The 23,217-nt window shown below is 35.4% G+C and overlaps 1 protein-coding gene and 1 pseudogene across 1 annotated transcript; both read left to right on the top strand.

Moving 5' to 3' along the window:
- The first annotated feature begins 9,722 nt into the window (after positions 1–9,722).
- LOC142620336 (uncharacterized) lies at positions 9,723–11,014 on the top strand. Its single transcript, XM_075793721.1, has 3 exons — positions 9,723–10,356; positions 10,399–10,655; positions 10,907–11,014. The coding sequence occupies exons 1-3, from the start codon at positions 9,723–9,725 to the stop codon at positions 11,012–11,014; spliced, it is 999 nt and encodes a 332-aa protein (XP_075649836.1).
- Positions 11,015–17,654: 6,640 nt separating this feature from the next.
- On the top strand, positions 17,655–21,218 carry LOC142620006 (uncharacterized; annotated as a pseudogene).
- The last annotated feature ends 1,999 nt before the right edge of the window (positions 21,219–23,217 follow it).

The raw sequence follows: 23,217 nt of genomic DNA on the forward strand, positions 1-23,217 counted from the left end.
ATGATTAAGGATAATCAAGAGGGTACAAAGAATCTATAAAAATGCATGAATGTAATGAAACAATATACTATGGATGTCAAGATCAAAGAAACATGCAAAACATGAAAAAAAAATGCATGTAGAGGATCTCGATGGATCGAGAGGTGTCGAGAAGCTATTAAGCATACCTCGATGGATTGAACAGCTATCAAGAAGCTATCAAGGGGACATAAACTTTCTCGATCGATCCACCTAGCTATCAAAAGGTGTCGAGATTGTGATAAGATACAACAGAAGAGCTCAATAGATAAGCCAAGTATCGAGAGGTGTCGAGAAGGTATCGAGATGGCTTAAAAACAGTTTTTTAAGAAGAGAAAAACACAGATATGAATGCAATCAAACATGCAACTTAACCAATGATCCAACCAATATATTAACCTCTCAAAACATCTCTCAATCAACAAAGAGTTAAGCACATGGATCCCAAAACACACGCACACACACTAAACAAGTCTAACCGATTTTATTTTTCAAAAACAAGTTAAGCCAGTTTAGTGAGTATACATCAACACATGTAAACCTTTTGATGGCCAAATCACATTGTACTTGCACATGTATCAAAAGTAGTAAAGAATATTGCGTGTTGTATGTGAAAACATCGCAAGATTGCATAAGTGCCTCAATGATATGATGATTTGAGATATGAGAAAATCACTTTAACTCATACACAATCATAACTGTTTGATGGGGACTATCACCTTCGAGGTACATCCTATAACTCCCACATCTCTTAGAAAACACGCTTGCAATCATATTTAAAGCATTTTGTTCTTTTGCTTTTATTTTCTTTGCTATTTTCTTTTTATTAAGAAAATCATGCATGGGTATACAAAGGAGAGAGAAGAAATACCCAATTATGTTAAACATTTGACATTGCACTTTTGCTACGCCGAAGCATACAGATGTCATTGAAATTGCACATTTGCTATGCTGAAGCATATAGATGTCATATTATGATTGGTGGGTAACAGTGGTGAGATGGTTATTTATGCCTTTCTCTTAGGATTTTCTAGTCCTACTCGTCAAAAAGAGTGATACGAATGTTAAGTACAAGAGATCACTTAACCTTACTCATTACAAATAAAGAGCCACAAAACTCACTTGCTTAGTTGTGCATAAGAATGCTCATCTAAGGTACAAGAGATACAAAATTTAGAAAACTCTGTTTCAAATGCCATTTTAAGGTTCATAAGAACCGACGTACACAAACACACACTGTTTTTGTATTTTTCTGATTTTTCCATTTTTTTATTTTGAAATAAAACAAAATAAAAACTAAACAACCAAACAAAAACAGACAAACAATCATGAAAGCATGAAAGAAAGATGCAAATGCATGAAGGCATGATAGAAAATGCAGATACATGAAAGCATGGTTCCAAAAGTAGATAAGAAATCAAGCAAAGAGAGTCCTACTTTAGATAGAAAGAATTAAACCAGATGACAAACATAAAGACAATTAAGTCTTAGGCTCCTTTCTCACCTACACAGCACGAGTCTTTGGCTGTGAAAATGAAAAGGCACGTGTCCTAGTATGTTTACTAAAGGACATAGAAGAATTAAGATTCTCCTGAAATTGAGTTAAAAAGCTCAAAACTTTTAATAACTCTTCAAACAAAGGTATAGGTCCTTGAGAGGAAACTTGTGACCGTTTGGACACTTGCTTTTGATGATACAACTTAAAGCAATTAGGACGAATGTGTCCAGAAACACCACAATGGTGACAAACATGAGATCTAACAAAGGATTTAGAATTAGCCAAAAAAGTTTTGGATTTCATACTTTTATACCTTTCTCCGATTGAGGCATAATGACAGTCCTTGATCTAAAAGCCGTGGAAGAGGAGGGGCCGGAGGAGACATCATATCCTAAGCCAGTCTTATCAGAACTAGGCTTTTGAGCACTCAAGACCTCTTCAAGCTTTGCACTAGACATCCTTTCTATTTGAGTTCTAGCTTGACTAAGCTCAACTTCAAGATTCTTGACCTTCTCTTCTAATGAGGTGTTCTCTACAATGAGAGTCTCAACTAACCTTGTAATCTCATCTAGTTTGACTAACAATTCAGCCTTTTCAATTTTTACCTCATTAAGCTTTTTTCTACAAAAATGAGAAGTTTTTTCAGATTTTATGAATTCAGTGCATAGCTTATCATAGGCTTCCTAAAGGGTCATCTTATTAGATACTTCATCATCAGAAGAATCCTTACTGTCACTAGCACTCTCCACAGTCACCTTATCGGTTGAGGCAACAAAGGCCATAACATGACTACATTCATCCACATACTCATTAGAAGAGTCACTCTCACTGTCACTCCAAATAGCAACCAACCCTTTCTTTTTTGACTTCTTGGCCTTTTTCCTTATAAGGTAGTTTAGGCACTCTATCCTCATATGACCAAAACCCTTGCACTCGTGACATTGGATGAGGGGCTTCTCATTCTTACCCTTCCTAGAGGATTTAGATTTCCTAGGAGGTTTGCCCTTATCCTTTTTCCTAAACTGAAGAAGCTTGATAATCTCGTCAGTTATGAAGGTTAGATCCTCATCCTCATCCTCATCTTCATCTTCATCTTCAGAGTCCTCAATCTCTTGCTCTATACCCTTAAGAGCCAAGTTTTTACTCTTTCCACCTTTTCCCATTGAGCCTAATCCCATCTTATAGGTTTGAAGGTTCCCTACAAGCTCAGTTAAAGGAATTTGATCAATGTCCTTTGCTTCCTCAATGACAGTGATCTTGGCATGGAATCTTTCAGGTAAGGACCTAAGGATTTTCCTAACAATTTTGGATTCTGCTATAGACCCTCCAAGGTTGAAGGCAGAATTCACAATATCCTTGAGTTTAGTATAAAACTCATCAAATGTCTCATCTTCCTCCATCCTTATTTCTTCGAAACTACTAGTGAGTCTTTGAAGCTTCACAGTCTTTATAGCCACGGTACCTTCATAGGTGATCTCAAGAATGGTCCATGCTTCCTTGACAACTTCCGTGGATGATATTTTCTTGAATTCCTTATTGGTCACTCCACAAAACAAAGCATTCAAGGCCCTACTGTTGAAATTTGCTGCTATGATTGTTGCATCATCCCAATCCATCGATGATTCCTTTGGCTTAATCCAGCCAACTTCAACAGTTTGCCATACCTGTTCACCTATAGCCCGCAAAAACACTTTCATACGAACTTTTTAGTACGTATAGTTAGTACCATCAAATAAAGGAGGAATCAAAAGAGATTGTCCACGATCCATGACAACAGGAGTCAAGGACCACACTCAGGAAATTAATCCAATCAGAGTGTACCCGCTCTGATACCACTTGTTGGGAAATTTAGACCCCGGTTGATAGAATTAACAAGTTTTAAACCCAAGTTTTCAATTAGGTTTATTATAAATAAAACTTGTTAAAACAAACGAACATCAATATTATGTCAAAATATAAGTGCAGCGAAAAAATAAATAAGACAAGATATGATGAACCAGTAAAACCAATGAAACCAACTAGTTTCAGAGTAAAAAACCTGGGAAGAAACCTTCTCAAAAAGCAATCCACTATAGCAAAGAGAAGTTTCAGATCTAATACAAAACCTTTGTCCCTAGACTCTACAATCCCCATAGATGAACTCACAGCAGAAACCTTCTACTGCTTTAGAACCTCTGAACTCTTCAATATGTGAATGCCACCCTTTGATGTATGGATCCCAATACGTGACTCACTCCTTTCCACAAATCCCAGTACGTGACTCACTCACCAACTTGAGGAAGAAGAATGTTGGCTGCAAAGTTCTTCACTTCATCAACAATGAAGATCAAGAAACACTTGGTTACAAAATCCTAAGGCGCAAAGACGCAGTTGCTTCTTTCAGAGAGAATAAAGCTTCGATCAGCTTTTGCATATGTTCTCCTTGTACTCTCTTATGTGCCAGCCTCTAAAATAAGCCTTATATATGTCTATGGTTGTGAGAAAAGAAACCCTACACAAATACAAAAGCCTGACCCAAAAATCAGATCTGAAAATTCTGATTTCTGTAACCTCGATAGATACCTCGATAGATAGCAGGTGTGGAGCCTCATTAAATCTTGATAGATAGCTATCTATCAAGTAGCTGTTGAGCAGGTGTCCAACAGGTGTCCAGGAGGTGTCCAGCTTTAGTAAACACGTTTTCTTCACTTGTTTCTTGGTCCAATCTTCATGGCTTTAATGCTAAACTTGAACAACATATTTTGTGAAGTATTAAACACATCCTAGATCTACCCAAAGACAAGTAAGGTGTTAGGATTTGTGCCCTTAAATCCTATTGTATGATGCTATGTATGATATTATGTATGACTTTATGTATGACATGATATATGACTTAATATTGTGATTGATAAAGTTATTTTATTATTATCTAAAATAATGGTAACATGAATATGGGACATTATCATATAGTCCATGAGATGCATTGTATGTGATTTATGTGAAAAGTCACAGAAGATGTAAATCACAAGTTCTTTGTAAGCTCAGAATTTATAGTTCATAGTCGGTGATGAAATTGGGCATTTCATCTACGAAGACTATAACGTGTCAACTACGATGATTTGTCTTGATCATGGAAGTGGAGACTTCTAGTTAATATGTTGATATGTTTTAAGAGTTAAAACATATTGAACAGGACCATTGTGAGATTTATTATTCTTCTAACGACTGTCAAATGAATAATAAATCTCACGACTTCTATTTGCATGAACTCTTAATCCTGAGAGAATAATGGAGCTGATCATGAAGTGTAGGTTGCTTTGATATATCAGGAGTGAGATCTAAAGTTACGGTCAAAACCTCAGTATGTTGGGCAGCCACATTTAGTGTTGATGGAACATATATTCTCAAGATGAAATTCATAGTCTCTTGATGGAGATATAAAATATTCCCTTGAGATAAGTTTAATGGTTTCAGTTATTCAGAGAGTTAGGCCTAACCACTTTAGTAAGAAATTACTAAAGTATATATTTATGAAATTGGATTTCATAAATATATAATGAATAACTTTAAAGAATTAAACCGAGTACTCAAGGATAAGATGTAGTAATTTACAAAGTGGCAGTTTACGTTCATGACTTTGTATTACTACGGATATTTTATGAAGGGGTTACGTGTACAATAAAGTCTTGGGATATAATTTATTAATAAGACCTAGAGTGCAATTATATTTATATAGTGGTATTAAATATAATTAATGGTAACTTTGGACTTGTCAAGAGTTGACGGAAAAGCCCAAGGCCCATTGGAGCTAGTGTCTTATTGGTCCCTTTTGGTCCCACTCCAAGCCACACACTAAAGCCCAATTGGAAAGGCCCAATAGACCAACCCAATTAGATAATCAATTAGTTATAAAAGGAGAAACATACATAATTTTTTTAAGAAGAGATTAGAAAAGAAAAAGAAACGGTGTGTGAGAGAGTGTGAGACACACTTTCATTCTCCCTTGAAAACTGATTGAGAGACCACACATCTTGGGCGTAAAGTGGAATTGGAGTGAAGATTAAAAGTGTTCCCAAGTGCATCTAATCTTTGTTTTGAATTTCTCCACACCAAGGTACGCCATCTTGTTCTTAAATTCTGAAATTTATGTAGTGCACGTTATCAATCATGAATGAAATAGATGCTTATTTGTTGCTTCCGCTATGTGTTTTGCATGAGATGCAAAACCAGAATTTTTCCTTCATAAGGTGCGTTTTGTCAAAGGATTTGCCAACTACATAAAATATGTCCTTAACAGATTTAATGTTAGGAACATATGTCAACATTTTCTGTATTGGTTAATCCTTTGACAAAACGCATTTTACTTGTAATTGGGTAGATTTAGGATGTATTTAATACTTCAAGAAACAAGGTTTCAAGATCAAGTGTTAAAGCCATACAAGTCTGTCCAAGAATCAACTAAGGAAGTGATGGATTTTAAATCTCTACAGTTAGCTTGACAGCTAGTATCTATCGAGATTTAAAAGCTGCTGAAGCCTGTGGCTCGACAACTAGCTCAATAGATGGCTATCTATCGAGGTTTATGAAACTCAGTTTTTTAGAGCTGTTTTTTATCCAATATGTGAATGTATGTTTAAGCTTTCTTTTCACATAACCCTAAACATATATAAAGATTATTTTAAGGGCCGTCACAGGTTGCACAATTGCATAAGAGCACAATTGCACAAGCGTGAAGAAAAGAAAGACCAAAAACCTAGTTTGCCTTAGTTCTTGAAGAAGCTACTATGTTTGTACACCGTAGGGTTTTGTGAACAAGCAACATCATGATCTTCATCGGTTGATGAACAAAAGAACTTTGCAGCCAACATCCTTCTCAATTTGGTGATCAAGTCGTGTACTAGGATCCTCGCATCTATTGGTTAGTCACGTACTAGGAGCCGTGCAATACAAGGAGAGATTGTCATTACAGAACAAGTCCAATTGGGTATTGGGGTAAGGGTTCAACTATAGGTTGGTATAAGGTACTGGGATTCCTTTACTTGTAACTGCTTATTTTGATAATAGTGGATTCTCAGGAGTGGTGACCTTAAAATCATCTGGTGGGGTTTTTGCCTCAGAGGTTTTTCCCATTCATAAACAAATTACCGTGTCATTTAATTTTCGCTACATATTTAGTTATTTGGTGATTTTTTTGTGCTGTCATATACATTGCATGTTAATTTGATTAATTAATTAAACTTGGCTAATTAATCAATTAATTCATCACAAGGGGTCAATATATTTTTGGCCTATTAGTCCCTAAGGTCTTAAAACCTAACAAACTCCCCCTTTAGCAATCCGTGACAAAACACATCACAAAAAAAAAAATGCTCAAAGTAAAACAACCCATTCAATTGCAAAGCCCTAATTACAATTTAACCTAAACCATGATCTATCATTTACTAAAGTACACAGCAACCGCGACTGAATTATCTTATAAATTCCTGAAACACTCAACAAACACATAAACACATGTGTGAAAAATACAAGTAAAAGAAAATTAAACTTCTTGATTTCACAAAACATAAAATAAAAGACATATTATGAATAACCTCATAAATATAAATCAATAATCAAATGTACCATATGTGAAACAAGAAACTGTAAAACAACTAAACACCATAGTTTATAAACCCGGACCGGACTGTACAATCCGACCGGGAAACCCTCAAACCGTTCAAATCTACAGTCCGTTTAAGGTGAGGAACCATTCCATGCAAAAAAAGCATGGACCCGTGTGAACTGCGATTCAACTGTATGGTTCTGTGAACCGTGACCAGTTCACACGGTTCAAATAGGTGCCCTATTTCCAACTTTAAAACGGTGTCACTCCATCCCTTTCCCCCCCTCCCCTTTATGGCGTCGTTTGGAGCATGTATATATCAAACTTAACCTAAACTATTGAAACCCTCGCCTCACTCGTTCAATCACTCTCTGAGCTTTCTGCCTCGCCCTCACTCTCTCAATTTCATCTCTCTTCTCACTCTCATCTCGTCGCCGTCGTAGCCCAGATCACGTTGCAGCCTAAATCGCAGCTCTGCCTCTCTCTCTCACTCTTATCTCTACCTCTCTCCCTCGTCGCCATCGCAGCTCGCTCTCTACCCCGTCGCAGCTCACTTTATGTATGTTAATATTAATTGTTGTTTTTTTAAGTAAATAATGTGATGAATGTTGTAATTTTACTAGGTTTATTAATGTGCATTGAAATTTAATCGGGTTTATATTAGTGGTTACTGAGTTTCCAATAGCTTTTTGTTTATTTGGTGCTGGTGATGTGTGAAAGAATTTTGAGTTTTAACTGAAAAATCTATGTCGACAAGTGGGTCTTAAAAAAAAATTGAATTTAGCTACCTGTTTTGTTTTTATTGTACGTACTTGTAAAGAATTCAAACGTGACAACGGTATGATACTACGATATGATGACAATGCATTCATTTCCTTAGCATTGACACGATATATATATAATACTATCGGAGTGAAACAAGGGATCTAAAGAAGAACAAGAGCTAGACCCTATTTTAGTTTAGAACTGTTGGTTAGCTTTTGTTTAGCTCAAGTTTGAAGTTTCATAGATTTTGTTAAGCTCTGAAAGATTGCGGGGAATACGATTGAACTAATGCTAAGTTGATTATGGTAAGAACTAAGAAGTGTTAATTGAAAACATGTGAGCTGGTTGATTGGAAATTACACTAGACATATCATCTGTTAAATTTGTGCTTCAATGTGTGTTAGTCTATACTACTATTTAAGCGGCTGCCCCTATTTGGACCGAATTTTTTTTTATTCCAAAATACCCCTATGTCCCTAAGTTTAAGTAGAGACAGAAATAAATGATAGTTTGGTAAAAATACATGTCTAACTTGCACTAAAATATTGCCTACAAAATATGAACACTCCTCTACTAACCCACTTCTTCAAAATAACTATACGTTTATTTTTTTTTTAATAGAAAAATAAGTTAAACACTCCACATTTATCCAAAAACAAATCTAAATATATATAATAAAAAAAAAAAAACTAAAGAACAATCCTGATTTTTTTTGTTCTAAAATACCCTTACATTCTTATGTTTAAGTAGAGACAAAACTAAAGGACAATCTGGTAAAAATACAACCCTAACTTCCACTAAAATATTGCCTAAAAAATAGGGTCACTTTCCTAATGATTTTCAAATTTATTTATCCACTTATAAATTAGATTCTCAAAATAAAAATTATATATATAATAAAAACATAGATTTTTTTTTTTTGCTACTACCACTAAAAAAAACAAAAATCCTCTTCTCACTCGCGAAGCGCATGTGATGATGCTAGTATTTTATAATTTTTGTTTGGTAAGTATGTGTTTATAATCTGTGAACATGACAAATGAGAAATGGTTCATGACAAGTATATTTTAAAATTTTTGTTTGCAAGCACCTATTTCAAAAATTGATGGGTCTATGCGTGTTTAACTGGTTGTTTAGTCTTTTAGATTAAAATGAAAACAGGGATCGGGTCTACTCCATCACATGAAGTTGATTCCAATATAGTGGAGTCTAGCTCAAGAGTAAGGGAAAAGGTTGATCCGGCTTGGGAACATTTTAGCCTTGGGTCGAATGAGAAGGGACGAAATACTTTTACATGTGTGTATTGTAGGCAAACATATAAAGGTGGGGGTATTAATAGGATGAAACAACACCTTGCGGGGATAAAAGGTGATATTGGATCGTGTAAAAAGGTTTCTCATGATGTGAGATACCAAATTTTGGAATATTTGAAGGAGTTTGAGTTGAAGAAAAAAGTTGAGAAACAACGTCAAGAAGAAATGTTTAGTGTGCCTTCCACAAATAGTGATTTGCAAGAAGATGAAGATGTTCAAGAAGTATTTAGTAGTGGATAATTACTTTGCTCCAAGAACTACTCCAGGAGCTCAACCTAGTCTTAAAAGTGTGTTCCAAAGCAAAGAAAATGTAAGGCAAGCTGATATGGCTATTGTAAGGTGGTTGTATGACACTTGCATTCCTTTTAATGCAGTGAATTCAGTGTACTACCAAAAGATGATTGATGTCATAGTTGCAGTTGGTCCTGGTTACAAAGGTCCATCTTACCATGTTGTATGGGTTCCTTTGTTGAAGGATCAAAAGAAAGAGGTTTAGTTGTTGGTTGAGTCATAATGTAGGCATTGGGAAGAAGTTGAATGTACACTTATGGCTGATGGTTGGACAAATACTAGACATAGGTCATTGATTAATTTCCTTGTTTATTTTCCTAGGGAAATGATATTTGTAAAATCAGTTGATGCCTTAGAGATTGTGAAGAGTTCCAGAAACTTGTTTAAATTTATTGATGAAGTAGTTACATGGGTTGGTCCAAAAAACATAGTTCACATGGTTACTAATAATGCTTCCAATAATGTTTCTGCTGGTAAATTGTTGTGTGAAAAGTATAAAACTATTAGTTGGTCTCCTTGTGCAGCACATTGCCTGAATCTTATGTTGCAAGATATGGGAGACATGCCTCACGTGGATAGACTCAAAAAACGTGCATCCAAAGTTACAGTTTTTATTTATAATCATGTGGCTTTGATTGCTTGGTTGAGGAATAGACCTGGTTGGACAGATATTATACATACGGGAGCAATAAGATTTGCTACTACTTTCCTTTCATTTGGAAGCCTTCATGTGCATAAGCATGACTTGCAAGCCTTAGTGACTAGCAAGTTCTTTGTGGACAATAGATTGGCAAGAGAGTCAAAGGCAAAAGAAGCAGTTTCTATCATTTTGGATAATTCTTTTTGGGATGATATTAATGTTCTTGTCAAGATTTCATCACCACTCACTCGTTTGTTATGAAATGTTGATTCTGACCAAAGGCCTGGAATAGGATATGTGTATAAGGGCATGCATAGAGCACGGTTGGGAATCAAGAAGATCTTCCGAATGAGGAAGCACTTGTACAAGCCATACACCTCAATTATAAAAAATCGTTGGGACAAACATTTGCGTAAAGATCTTCATGCTATTGCATACTGGTTAAATCCTACTTTTCAATATGATGAGGAGAATTTTTGTCGGAAACCAGCAGTAAATATGGCTGTTTTGGACCACATTGGGCAAAAATATGATGGTGACCAAGAAAAGGTAATTAAGGAAACCCAATATTTTCAAGCCGTATTGGGAGCTTTGATAGAGATCTTGCATTGTCAACAAGCAAGACCACTGATCCAGGTGAGAAGTAATTAGTTTACTTTAATACTATAAACAAATCTTAGTTTTTTTTGTTCATGTTGAAAGTTAGTTTTGTCACTATAGTTAGAATAATTGAAGTGATTATTCAATTGAAAATTAGTTTGTTTATGTTAATTAATACTAGATTACATTGTGTTATGAAGATCAGAAGAAGGTGGAAGTTGTGGAGTGCTGATGCTCCAAACTTGCAAAAATTGGCAATTAGAATCCTTAGCCAAACTTCCGCCTCTTCTGGATGTGAGCGTTGTTAGAGTTTATTTGACCAAATACATTCTAAGAGGAGAAATAGGTTGGAGCATCAAAGGCTCAATGATCTTATGTTTGTTCATCATAACTTGCGATTGATACATAGGTAACTAAATGTTATATCTTGTCATTATATTAATTTTTAAGAAGTCATTTATATAATGTAATTGTTAGTTACTAATTATGTTTAAATTCCAATAATGAGCATGGCATTTTATGATGCACGCTTTACAACAAAAAGTTTAATTTTAACCCCATTGATTATGCAAGTATCAACAAAACTGATTTTTGGGTATTTATGGAAGAGGAAGACCCATATCTTACTTATGAAGAGTTGGAGAATGCAATTTATGAAGAGGGTGCATATCCAGCAAGTGCAGAGCCTTCTTCTAATACTGATGGTTAGTTTATATGTAAACAATTTGATAACCTATAGTGATTTCTCTTTTATTTTTTTCAAACTTGTGTAAACATTATAATGATTTTTCTTTTTATTTTGTTCAGACTTGTGTGTAGATGATATAAATGAGGTTGAAGGAATTGATTTGGGAACATTTGGACAACCTATTGGCCCTCCTCCTGGATTTTCAGGGAATAATGACGAGCATGATAACTTTCATGACATTGATGATTTATGATCATAATAATTCTGTTTGAACTGTGAAGTTCTATTTTGTATGTTAGAGATAATTTCTATGTCTTTTTGTAAGACACAGTGTGTAACTTGGAGTTTGAAGTTTCATTATTGTTATTTAGAAATAAGTTTTATGTATATTTGTAAGAAACAATGTGTAGTTGTGTACTGTAACTTGGAGGCTTGTTTATGCATTTTTATTTTGTACTTTTATGAATTGATTTAGTAATTCATATTTATGTTTGCTAAGGATTTGACATTTCTTATTTGTCTTGAAAGTTATGATATAAAAAATATTTGAAAGATAAATCTCTAAATGAATTGGACTATTTTAGTTAATTTTTATATTTTTCACTAATTTAATATTTTTATATATATTTAAAATAATTATTAAATTAATTATGACGTCATCATGGTTCGACCTTGATTCGACCTCAAAAACCTTGACCATCTCCCTTTTATGGTTCAATGAACGGTCTAGGTCTGAAAACCTTGCTAAACACAAAGCATAATGTCTCCCCCTAACATATACAACCCATAAAAGTAAAAACATCAAAGCAAAAAGGAAATACATCATAATCCAAAACCAAAAAAATACATCATGAAGCTCCTAGATACAATCTATAAACTCCAAATCTACAAATCTACCCCTATCTCCAAAATCTCCCCCTATCTCCATGTGTATGTACTCCCCCTTTTTGTGACGAATTGCCAAAGGGCAATCAAGAATCATCATCAAAAGGCGGAGGCTGTAAAGGAGAACCTCTAGCATGCACCAAATCTGCTCATAAGGCCGAAACTTCATTGTGCAAATCAACAAAAGCTGTCTATGCGCCGCTTGAACAGTCACAACCATTTCCAAAATGGTACGTATAGATGAGTCACTCGATGTAGACGGTAGAGGATCCACGATAGTTGTAGGATTTACATATGTCTCAGCAGAAGGGTCACCAGAGGGAGGAGGCCTAGATGCATTACTTGTAGAAGACTCGACTCTAGGGCATTTAGAGCTAGGCTTCAACTGAGCAGCTCTTTGCCTAAGGAAGGTGGCACCTATAGGAGCTATGATATGGACAAGCTCGGATGCGGGAAAGTCCTCTAATACTAAAACCAAAAGAATCCTATGAATGAAAACCGGAAAGAATAAACCACGGGATTTTGCACTACTCCTATGAAACTCTATAAGAGAGCTAATGAAAAGAGAAGGAAACCTTATAGGAGCATCAGTGACGAAAGCGTACAAGAACGTACATCTCTCAATGAGAATAGTATAAAGAGGAGATATAGGTCATATACTATGACAAAAAATTCGGAAAAAAAAAAAATAGTTGAGCTCTGTAATGGGAAGTGATACGAGGATCAGTACCCCATCTAATGGAAGTACCAGTGATGAGTGACATAATGTCATCAAGAGGAGGGGTCTCAGTGTAAGGATACACAGGCTACTGTACCAAAGGTACACCAAGAGCAAAGGCCACTACAACAGGAGTAATGACATACTTTTCACCCCTTATCCAACTCTTCACAAACTGAATGTTGGAATCATCGAAGTGGATAGAGAGGTTCGAGTAGAACTCTCTAATCAAAGCAGTCGGAGAAGGATGCTCAACCTCTAAGAGTGGTAACCAACCCCTACGCTCAAGCTTATCTAGAATGACCCTACACTCAGCCCAAACAGACCTAAAGATGTTCAGTTTCTCATAAGTTTCTTGGTTTTTGGGGTTCTAAACCTATCACTCTAGAACTCAAGGGTAGAAGGGGTGGTGGTTTTCTTGGCTTTAGTCTTCCTAACCATGATGCTAAGGGTTTAAAGAAAGGGAAGACGGAAACAAAGAAAGAAAACCAAGGGCAGACTGCAGTAGAAAGTGTTAGAGTACAAAAATCTCAATAAATAACAATCTATATGATGCATGTAATGAATGCACATATGATGCATGCTATAATGCATTGAAATTTGTTCAATTTTAGATTACAAACCATCAATTGACTTGAACATAGAGTTTTAGTCCCAAAACCCAAAATTTGAAAAACTCAATTTCAAAAGTATAACTAAATTGATCAATTAACCACCATAAGAGTTAGAAAACATCATATAATGAGTTAATCTATCAATAACACAAGTTAATTTTACTAAATTACGCCCAATTGAACAAAATCCCCAATTTCACAAAGTTCCAAGCCCTAGAAATTTCAAATTCTCCTCAAATCGCATAATTAATCAAATTTATGCATAAGGATCACACGTATATGAACTAAGAACAAAAACCCATTGATTAAAAATGATTAAAAACAATTGAAATAATCAATAATCACTAAAATGCTTTGTTCAAAATTTTGAAAGAAAATGCCTGAAAATGAATGAAACATTTGATTAAATTGAAGAAGGAAGGGTATAAAAGACTTACCAATGCTTGAGGACAAAAACCTTGGAGAAATTTGTAGAAGAAAACGACAAAAAATCTTAGATTAGATCAGTCGAAGAGAGAAAGTGAGAAATATTTTTTAAAAGATTTGAAAATAGTAAAGAACACGTGAGAAAGACCTCTTTAAAACACTCAACTTTCGAATTTCGATCGGTCAAAATTAAGCTTCGATCGATAGAAAAAGAGATTCGATCGATTGAGTATCAATCGAGCACCGATCAAGCTAGGCAGATTTAAACCAAAATTTTAATCGCAATTTCGATCGGTCTAGCAATAGCTTCAATCGATCAAAAATCTGGAAAAGTGAAATTTTTAAAAAACAGAAAAAGTTTTATGCAGAAACCACTCAAACCACCTGTGGTGGGCATTTTTTGAGATGTTGGGCTGGGCTGCCTCCTGCTTGTAGTGGGGCCCAAGTATTCTAGGTAGGAGAGTCAAGACTGGTCTAATTGTAACTCACCTTGGTCTGGCTTGTGCACAAACTATACCCCTTTTTTTGCAGAAACTATAATCATATGCCCATGGCAGGCGTAGCTGTTACAACAGAGCTATGATAGGCAGAGTGTAATAAAGTAAAGAAAAGAAATTCATTTGTTGTTAGACAAAGTAAATAAAGGATCCTTAATTAAAATGAATAACGCAACAACAGGAAATGCATCCCAAATAGAATGGCAGAAATAAGGAGGGATATAATAATGGTAATTAAACAAAGAAGAAAAAAGGTTAGTCTGCCATATTAAGTCATGTTACGGGATTAAGACCAAATAGGGAACCACTTCCTCAATGTGAATAACCTCTTAGGAGAATCCTGCCATAGAAGTTATTTACTTTGAGGGAACGAACTTGAATGGCTTGTGCCCGAAAGAATCTTTTATCTACAACAAAGAGTAAGCTTTTAGAGGGAGAGAAGGGATTAGCCTACTAGTACATGCCTGTCATTCTACACTTTCTCTTTTTTTCCCAATTCCCTTTTTTTCCTTTCTTCCTCAGTGTTCACTCATGTGGTGTTGTGGTGGTAGTGATGCTATGATTCTCCCCTAGTGGTTGTTATTGTTGCGATTATATTGATTTGCCACTGTGCACGGCAAGAGCCCTATATATACTACTTGTCGTGACTGGTTTTTACCATTTTAGTCTTTAACTACTTTTGTCTAGATTTAGGTGTCCTTCCCGACCACCCTTTGGTTTGTCAACTACCCAACTACCACCATTTATCTGTGCTGGCTATGCCACTACCCATTACCAGACAAAGAAAACTGTTTTGTTTGCTTGTTCACTGTGGCATTCTTATCCTCCACGGTGTGGGTATTATCTCTTACTATCCCTCATGGTATGCACCTAATAGTTCCAACTCATTCTTCCTCTTTTGGGTGGTATGTCATCCTAGCAGGACATTTTCCCCAAAAGAGTTCGAGCAGGAACCCCATAATAGGTTTTCCCTTCTCCCCCACCGCCAGACCATACCCTCTCTCACCTCTAACCCATGACTCACCTCTCTTGTATTAGTTGGGTATAGGCTGGTGGTGCCTGGGCCTTGTGCGTGCTCCACTTCCATGTATGTCCAAAGCTTGTCTGCTGCTCATGCATTCACCGTGAACTGGAGATTCGTCTGTGCGTTCTGCCACTCATTCATAACCTCTTATGGCATGAACTGTCTTCTGATTTTCCATTCTTTATTGGCTTGCTCTTTTCAAGGGCTAGGCCTTGCTTGATTGTGGGTTTTCACTTCTTAAGCCCAATCGTTGCTCCTTTTGTAATCTTGTTGCCATTCCTGTCATACCACTCTGCTATTCCTGCTGTGGTGTTATTGGATACACATGCTACTTTGGGCTTTCTTTACCCATTACATTGCTTGTGGGCTCCTTTGGCCCATTTCTTTCTCTTTAGGCATCCTTGGCTCATTTGTTTTTCTTGGGCATTCTCGGGCCATTTTCTAATTCTGCATTTCCATGGGCTTTTACTAACTCTTTTGGGCTCCCTTGGCCCAATTACCTAATTTTAGTTGCCACCTAAGAGCAACCGCATCAGTATATCTAAAAGATTCTATCTATTTTACACCATCACTTTAACAAAACACACACATTAGTTTATCTATTATAAACACTTTTTTATTAAAATAATATTTCTCCTCACACCTACCCCCACCTAACCCCCCTTCTTTTTTCTCTGAGTCATAACACACATACACTCCCTTCTTCAATCCTTATCTCTATCTCCGCCTCTCTTTCTTCTCCTCTTTTTTTTTTTTTGAGAATCTTTTTCTTTCCTCTTCTCCTTTTACAATTTGAGTTTTATTCTTTTATTATAGATGATGATTTTGGGTTGGGTTTGATTAAGGGCAGTGATTTTGGGCGGAAAAAACAAAATTTCGGTTTGGGTTTTTCTTCCTCTTCTTCAGCATCTTCTTCTTTCTTTCTTCTTCTTCTCCTTCTTCTTTTTTCAATTTCAGTTTGATTATTTATATGAATTTGTATATGGTTTTGATGAATTTGGATATAGATTTAGAACGATTTTGTTGATTTTGGGGTGTGTCTGTGATGATTTTGGGTTGGGTTTCCCGGTGAGTTTTGATTGATTTTGAGTTGGGTTTTCCAGTGGGCTTGTCTTGATTTTGAGTTGGGTTTTCTAATTGTTTTTCTATTGATTTTGGGTTAATTTTCTGCGCTAGGTTGCTAGGTTTGGTGGTAGTGCTAGGTTTGGTGGTTGGGTGGTTATTTTCTGCTTCCTTCTTCTTATTCTGCCACGCTAGGTTGGGTTGTTGTAGATGTTGGGGTAGCTGCTAGTTGTTGTAGAGGAGAGAGAAATAAAAAATAAAAAAATCATTTGCACCATGAATAGTAACTGTATATATATGCACGGTTACTATTCATTTGCAAGACCGTGATGTATATTTGCACATTTTTACAAAGATTGATGTGGATGTTTTTTGGGTTAAAATATGCAAAATTGAGCACTTTTTGCATTTTACACATTTTTGCAACCACTGATGTGGTTTCTCTAAGTTTTAAGTATGGCAACCATACGTACCATTTGCCAAGTGAGTTTAAGTAGGGATCAAATTGAGTGTAGTAGAAAATATTAGGGATCAAATTGATTGCTATTAAAATGTAGGGACCCAATTGATTGTGACTTCAAAATATAGGGACCAAAATAGTATTTTTGCCTTTGAAATTTGGTGTTTAAATCATTACAATAATTAAAATTTGGTAAAATTTCAGTTGAGAAAATCGAAAATTCTTTCCCAGTATGGAAAATTATCATGCCGGGCTGCTTCTTCTAACAGGGGTGGGCCCCTGTGTAGGACCCATGAGTAGGGTCCAAACCACTTGTGAGGGTGGGGAGAACTCCACCAGGTGGAAAGAAGGGCCCAAACCACTTGACTCCACCAGGAGAAAAGAATAATTTCTCGTGAAGAACAGTCAAATTCAATGATCATTGTTGTTTCAAACCATCTACTTTCCATTAACTATGAAAAATGTTTAGTATTTGACAAAAAAAAACAACGAAAATTGACTAACAGAACAGCATCAAGATGTTTAGACCTATAAATTGCGTATAAGAAATTATTGGGGCACCGTAGACATAGTAAGATAGTTCTGAATCAGCTTGCAAGTTGTAAAACATAACCATGCCAATGTCTAGCTTGAAAAAAGTAGTTTACCTCGTTTCTCTGGTCGTGTTGGCCATGTTACATTCCTCATTTAATGCTGCTTCTCTTTTTGTGACTGAAGAGACAGAGGCAGATGCTCTTCTCAATTGGAAAGCCAGCCTTCAAAATGAAACCCAATCACACCTGACTTCGTGGACTCTCCTTCACAATGCAACCAATTCTTCCAGCAATCAAAATACAAGCTCAATCCCATGCAGTTGGTCCGGCATTACATGCAACGAAGCAGGAAGTGTTATTTCATTAGACCTGACTAACTCAAACTTGAAAGGTACGCTCCATGAATTTTCATTCCTGTCTCTCCCCAACTTTTCATATGTTCATCTCAGCATGAATGAACTCTTTGGTACAATTCCCATTGAAATTAGCGGCCTTTCCAAACTCATATATCTTGACCTGTCCTTTAATAAGTTATCAGGGTAAATCCCACCACAGATTAGATTGCTAACCAATCTTGAGGCCTTGCGCCTTGGTGAAAATTGGTTAAATGGTTCAATTCCCCTAGAAATAGGTCATTTAAAGTCACTCGTTTACCTTTCTTTGCATGCCAATGATCTCCATGGCTGCATTCCTAATTCATTAGGTAATTTAAGCAACTTTGCTTATTTGTACCTCCGTAGTAATTAACTTTCTTGCTCCATTCCTTTAGAAATTGGAAATCTCTCCAATTTAATTGATGTTGACATGAAAAACAACAGTCTAACAGGTCCCATTCCTTCTAGTATTGGAAACCTAGAGCAGCTGACATGGTTGTATATATATCAAAATCAAATCTCTGGCTCCATCCCTCCAGAAATAGGGAATTTGAAGTCTCTCAACTCTTTACGTCTTCAAACAAATAATCTTTCTGGCTCGATTCCCTTATCGTTAGGTGCTCTCAGCAACCTAACCTTCTTACATCTATTCAACAATCAACTTTCTGGCACCATCCCTAAAGAATTCGGAAACTTTAAGTCTATAACCAGTCTTCAACTAGGTAGAAATCATTTAAATGGCACTGCTCCAGTTTCCTTGGGTAATTTGAGTCACTTGGAACTTTTATTCCTCCGTGATAACCAACTTTCTGGTCCCATTCCTCAAGAGATAGGGAACTTGATGAAGTTGGTTGTGCTACAGCTTGATACAAACCACTTCACTGGCTTATTGCCACAAAACTTATGTCAAAGTGGATCTCTTCGAAAACCTTGAAAAATTGCATGAGCTTAACTAGAGTCCGCCTTGAAAGAAACCAACTCTTTGGAAATATATCTGAAGATTTTGGTGCCTATAGTAAACTGAAGTTCATTGACCTAAGTTACAATAGATTTTATGGTGAAATCTCACACAATTGGAGCAAGTGCCCACAACTAACCGCCCTACGCATTGCTGGGAACAATATTACTGGTGGCATACCTCTTGTAATTGGAGATTCAATTCAACTCCAATTACTTGATTTTTCTTTTAATCAGTTAGTTGGGGAGCATCCAAAAGAATTTGGAAAGTTGACTTCCTTGTTGGAATTGATGTTGAATGGAAATCAACTTTCAGGGGATATACCTCTAGAGCTTGGATTGTTAACAAATCTTGAGTATTTGGATCTATCCACCAACAAATTCACCAACTCAATCCCCAAAAATGTGGGGACCCTTTTGAAACTAAATTACTTGAATATGAGCAACAACAAATTTAGCCAAGGCATTCCAGTTGAGTTGTGTAATTTACCACATTTGTCACAACTAGATTTAAGTTATAACTTGCTCGAAAGAGAGACGCCTTCACAAATCCACAAATTGCAGAGTTTGGAGGTATTGAATATCTCCCACAATAAACTCTCTGGTTTCATTCCGATTGCGTTTGAAAAAATGCGTGGGCTGTCAGATGTTGACATATCCTTCAATGAGTTGGAGGGTCCTCTTCCCAATAGCAAAGCATTTCAAAATGCACCAATAGAAGCATTAAGACATAATAAGGGATTGTGTGGAAATGTTACCGGATTGCAATCTTGTGTGGTAGGGAAACATATTTCAAAAAAGGGTCACAAAATCATTTTCCCTCTTCTAGGTGCACTTTCACTTGTATTGGTATTCCTCATAATCTTCATCGTTTTACAAAGAAAAAGGAGAGATCCGCAGAAAAACCGAGCAAATGGCATGGACGGGGAAGAAGTGTTTACAATATCCTATTTTGATGGAAGAATGATGTTCCAGGAAATCATAGACACAACCGAGTGATTTGATGCTAAGTTTTGCATTGGGAAAGGAGGAAATGGAATTGTCTATAAAGCCAAGCTAAAATCAAGAGTCATAGTTGCAGTGAAGAAACTTAGATCCTTGTGTGATTGTGAGATTGCGCAGCAGAAATAGTTCTTAAATGAGATAAGGGCATTAACAGAAATTCGACATCGAAATATTGTAAAATTGCATGGCTTTTGTTCACATTCACAATTTTCAATTTTGATTTACGAGTACCTTGAAAGGGGTAGCTTGGCCACAATTTTGAGCAATGATGGAGGAGCTAAAGAATTGGATTGGAGCAAGAGAGTGAATATCATCAAAGGTGTGGCACACACTCTGTCTTACTTGCACCATGATTGTTCACCACCAATTGTTCACAGGGACATATCAAGCAAAAATGTTTTGCTAGATTTAGAGTATGAGGCTCATGTTTCAGACTTTGGCACAGCTAAGCTTCTTAATCAAGACTCATCCAATTGGACTTCATTTACTGGCACATATGGATATGTTGCACCAGGTAATAGACTTAATTTTTTAATCAACATAGAAGATACAGCATATGAACACATTGACATGATATTCTGTTTGTTTGCAGAGTTTGCTTATACGATGAAGATAACTGAGAAGTGCGACATGTTTAGCTTTGGAGTTTTGGCTATTGAAGTGATCCAAGGAAGGCATCCTGGTGAAACCATCTCCATTCTATCTGCTTCATCTGTGGGAGAGAATTTATTGCAGAATGATTTGTTAGACATACGTCTTCTGCCTCCTACTCTTGAGGTTGAGAATCAATTGATGCTCATCGTAAAGTTGGCAATTGCATGCTTGAATGCTAATCCAAAATCTAGACCAACCATGCACATGGTCTCTCAAGTGTTATCAAGATGAACTGCACTTTCCTAGAGTCACCCACAGTCTGACTAGGACAAGAAAGGATATGAATTATATAAGACACTAATCACACTATATTCTGTCAAATTTATGCTGCTGAAGGAAATTATTTGTTTCAGATTATGTAATGCCTAGAGTACTACTAGAACTTTAATTGCAAGTACTAATAAATTGCTTTTGGTAACACAGATTTCAGGGCACTGTGATAATACGTGTTTGATTGGTTATTTTGGTATGCATTATAAAGATTCCAAATGTAAAATAGATATTAGGGACGTATTATTGTGATCTTTGGTTTTAGCCATTTATATTCCCACTGAGGCATATAAAAAAGGTATTGGGAAAATTCTTAGTTATGGTTTGCACTTTGTATGACCCTGTTGTCAAAATCAGATATTTGGGTGCAAAATCAGAATCCCTTCTGGGCTAATTGTCAATAAATGATGGTAAAAATTCTTTTCAACCAGATGCCATTAGAGAAACAGAAAATGTTTTTAAAAGAGCTATTGCGCAAGAAACTTGCTGAGTAATTTTATTGATTAGCCGAAATAAAATAAATCAAGGTGCTGTTATTACATAGACTTTTAGAAACAGAGCAAGAGAGATTAAGCAAAAATAGAAAACTTAATTTAACAATCTTCCTAACGGTTACAGGCACAAACTATTTTATAACATTTTTATAAACTACTGATATGATAAATTCTTACTAATTCTAATATGAGCTCATCACTAACATCACATTTTTATTTACAATAACTATTTAGAAAATACTAAAACTATATCAGATGTTTGTAAAAAAGTTGTAAAATAGTTTGTGCATGTAACATTACTCTAACCATTATACAGTAGTAACAGAAATACCTAACACCCAATTAGGGACTGACATGCATGTGTATCAAGGACTTAAAGAATCACGTGATCTGCACATGTATAAAAATATTACACTTATACCTTGTAATAGAAAAGATGGTTGAGCCTAACAATTCATCTACTTCATGTTTTCTTTAAATCCATGGTTTAGTTGCTGGTTTAGCTAGATTTCTAACATATGTACGGTGGATAACGAACTTTATTAGATCAAAATTGAAATGACCCTCAACATACACAATTTGAAAATAAACAAAGAAGATGCTGACGTTGTGCACATCAATCTTCCTAATCCTGACAGCCATTGTAGTTGGTAGACTCTCGTGTCCTCCAAAGAAAACTGATAGCAAAGCAAAATCTTAATTATGGTTAGCTATTAAATAAAATAGTTAAAAGGCAATTGGACAATTATAAAGACTAATAAAAACAAACACGGTTACAAAGACCAATAAGTTAGTAAAAACAAAAATAATGTTGTTAACACAATAAAAATGCAACAACAAAAAACTTGAGTTTAGTTAAATTGTTAATAGAGTAAATGACATAATATAAATTAAAGCATTAAGAAAAATTCTTTTTAATAGAGTAATGTTATAAATACAACAAAAATATTGCAACAACAAACATTAAACTTGAGCTGAATTTTCATTTCAATAATAGGAAGTGATAAAACTTCATATATTTGTGTGTATGTGTGTGTGCTCTTTTTATAATGCTAATATATATAGTTTTTTTTATAATCCGGGTTATAAAAAAAAAAAAAAAAAAAAAAAAAACTATATATATTAGCATACCAATATGTTTAAGTTCTCTATTTATAAGATTTTGTATAATTAAAGTAAGTAGATAACTACTCTAGAAAAATTTCCAAGAGCCACCATTACGTTTACATAAAATTTTGGACATGTTTTGGAATAAACACTTATCTTGAATTATTTTTTGGTTAAAAATTATTTTCCATAAAATAATAAAAAATAAAAATTATTTTTTTAATTTAAAAAAATATTTTTAATATTATCTATCTATAGATTTAGCCCAAAAAAAAATCCTATAGGTGTGATAATTTATTTATTTAAATGATAAAAATTTTCATACCAATAACTTTTGTTTTTAATTTTTTGAACCTTGAATTTCAAATATTGAGGGCTTGTTTAAACAACAATTTTCGGTATTTAAAAAACATTACACGAATTTTTACATACATTTTCACCCCATATATTTCTAGTTGTTTACTAGAACATCATTACTCAACTGGCTGCAATCACTGGAGACTAAAGTTCAGTAGAATCTTAATTACAGAACTACCCTCAAATATATTTTCGTTCTCAATTGAATTCACCAACTTATTAATCTCTCTCTCTCTCTCTCTCTCTCTCTCCAGATTTCTGAGTTGTTCGCTAGAATATTCACGTTATCTCTTTCCAATCACTCCAACACTCATTGTTAAGCTTCGAATCTCGGATTTGGTTCCCCTCTTTAGTTACTCAAAAGTTTTCTTTTGCTTTCCTTTATT

Source organism: Castanea sativa, chromosome 12, assembly GCF_040712315.1.
Source record: "Castanea sativa cultivar Marrone di Chiusa Pesio chromosome 12, ASM4071231v1".
Taxonomy (NCBI): Eukaryota; Viridiplantae; Streptophyta; class Magnoliopsida; order Fagales; family Fagaceae; genus Castanea; species Castanea sativa.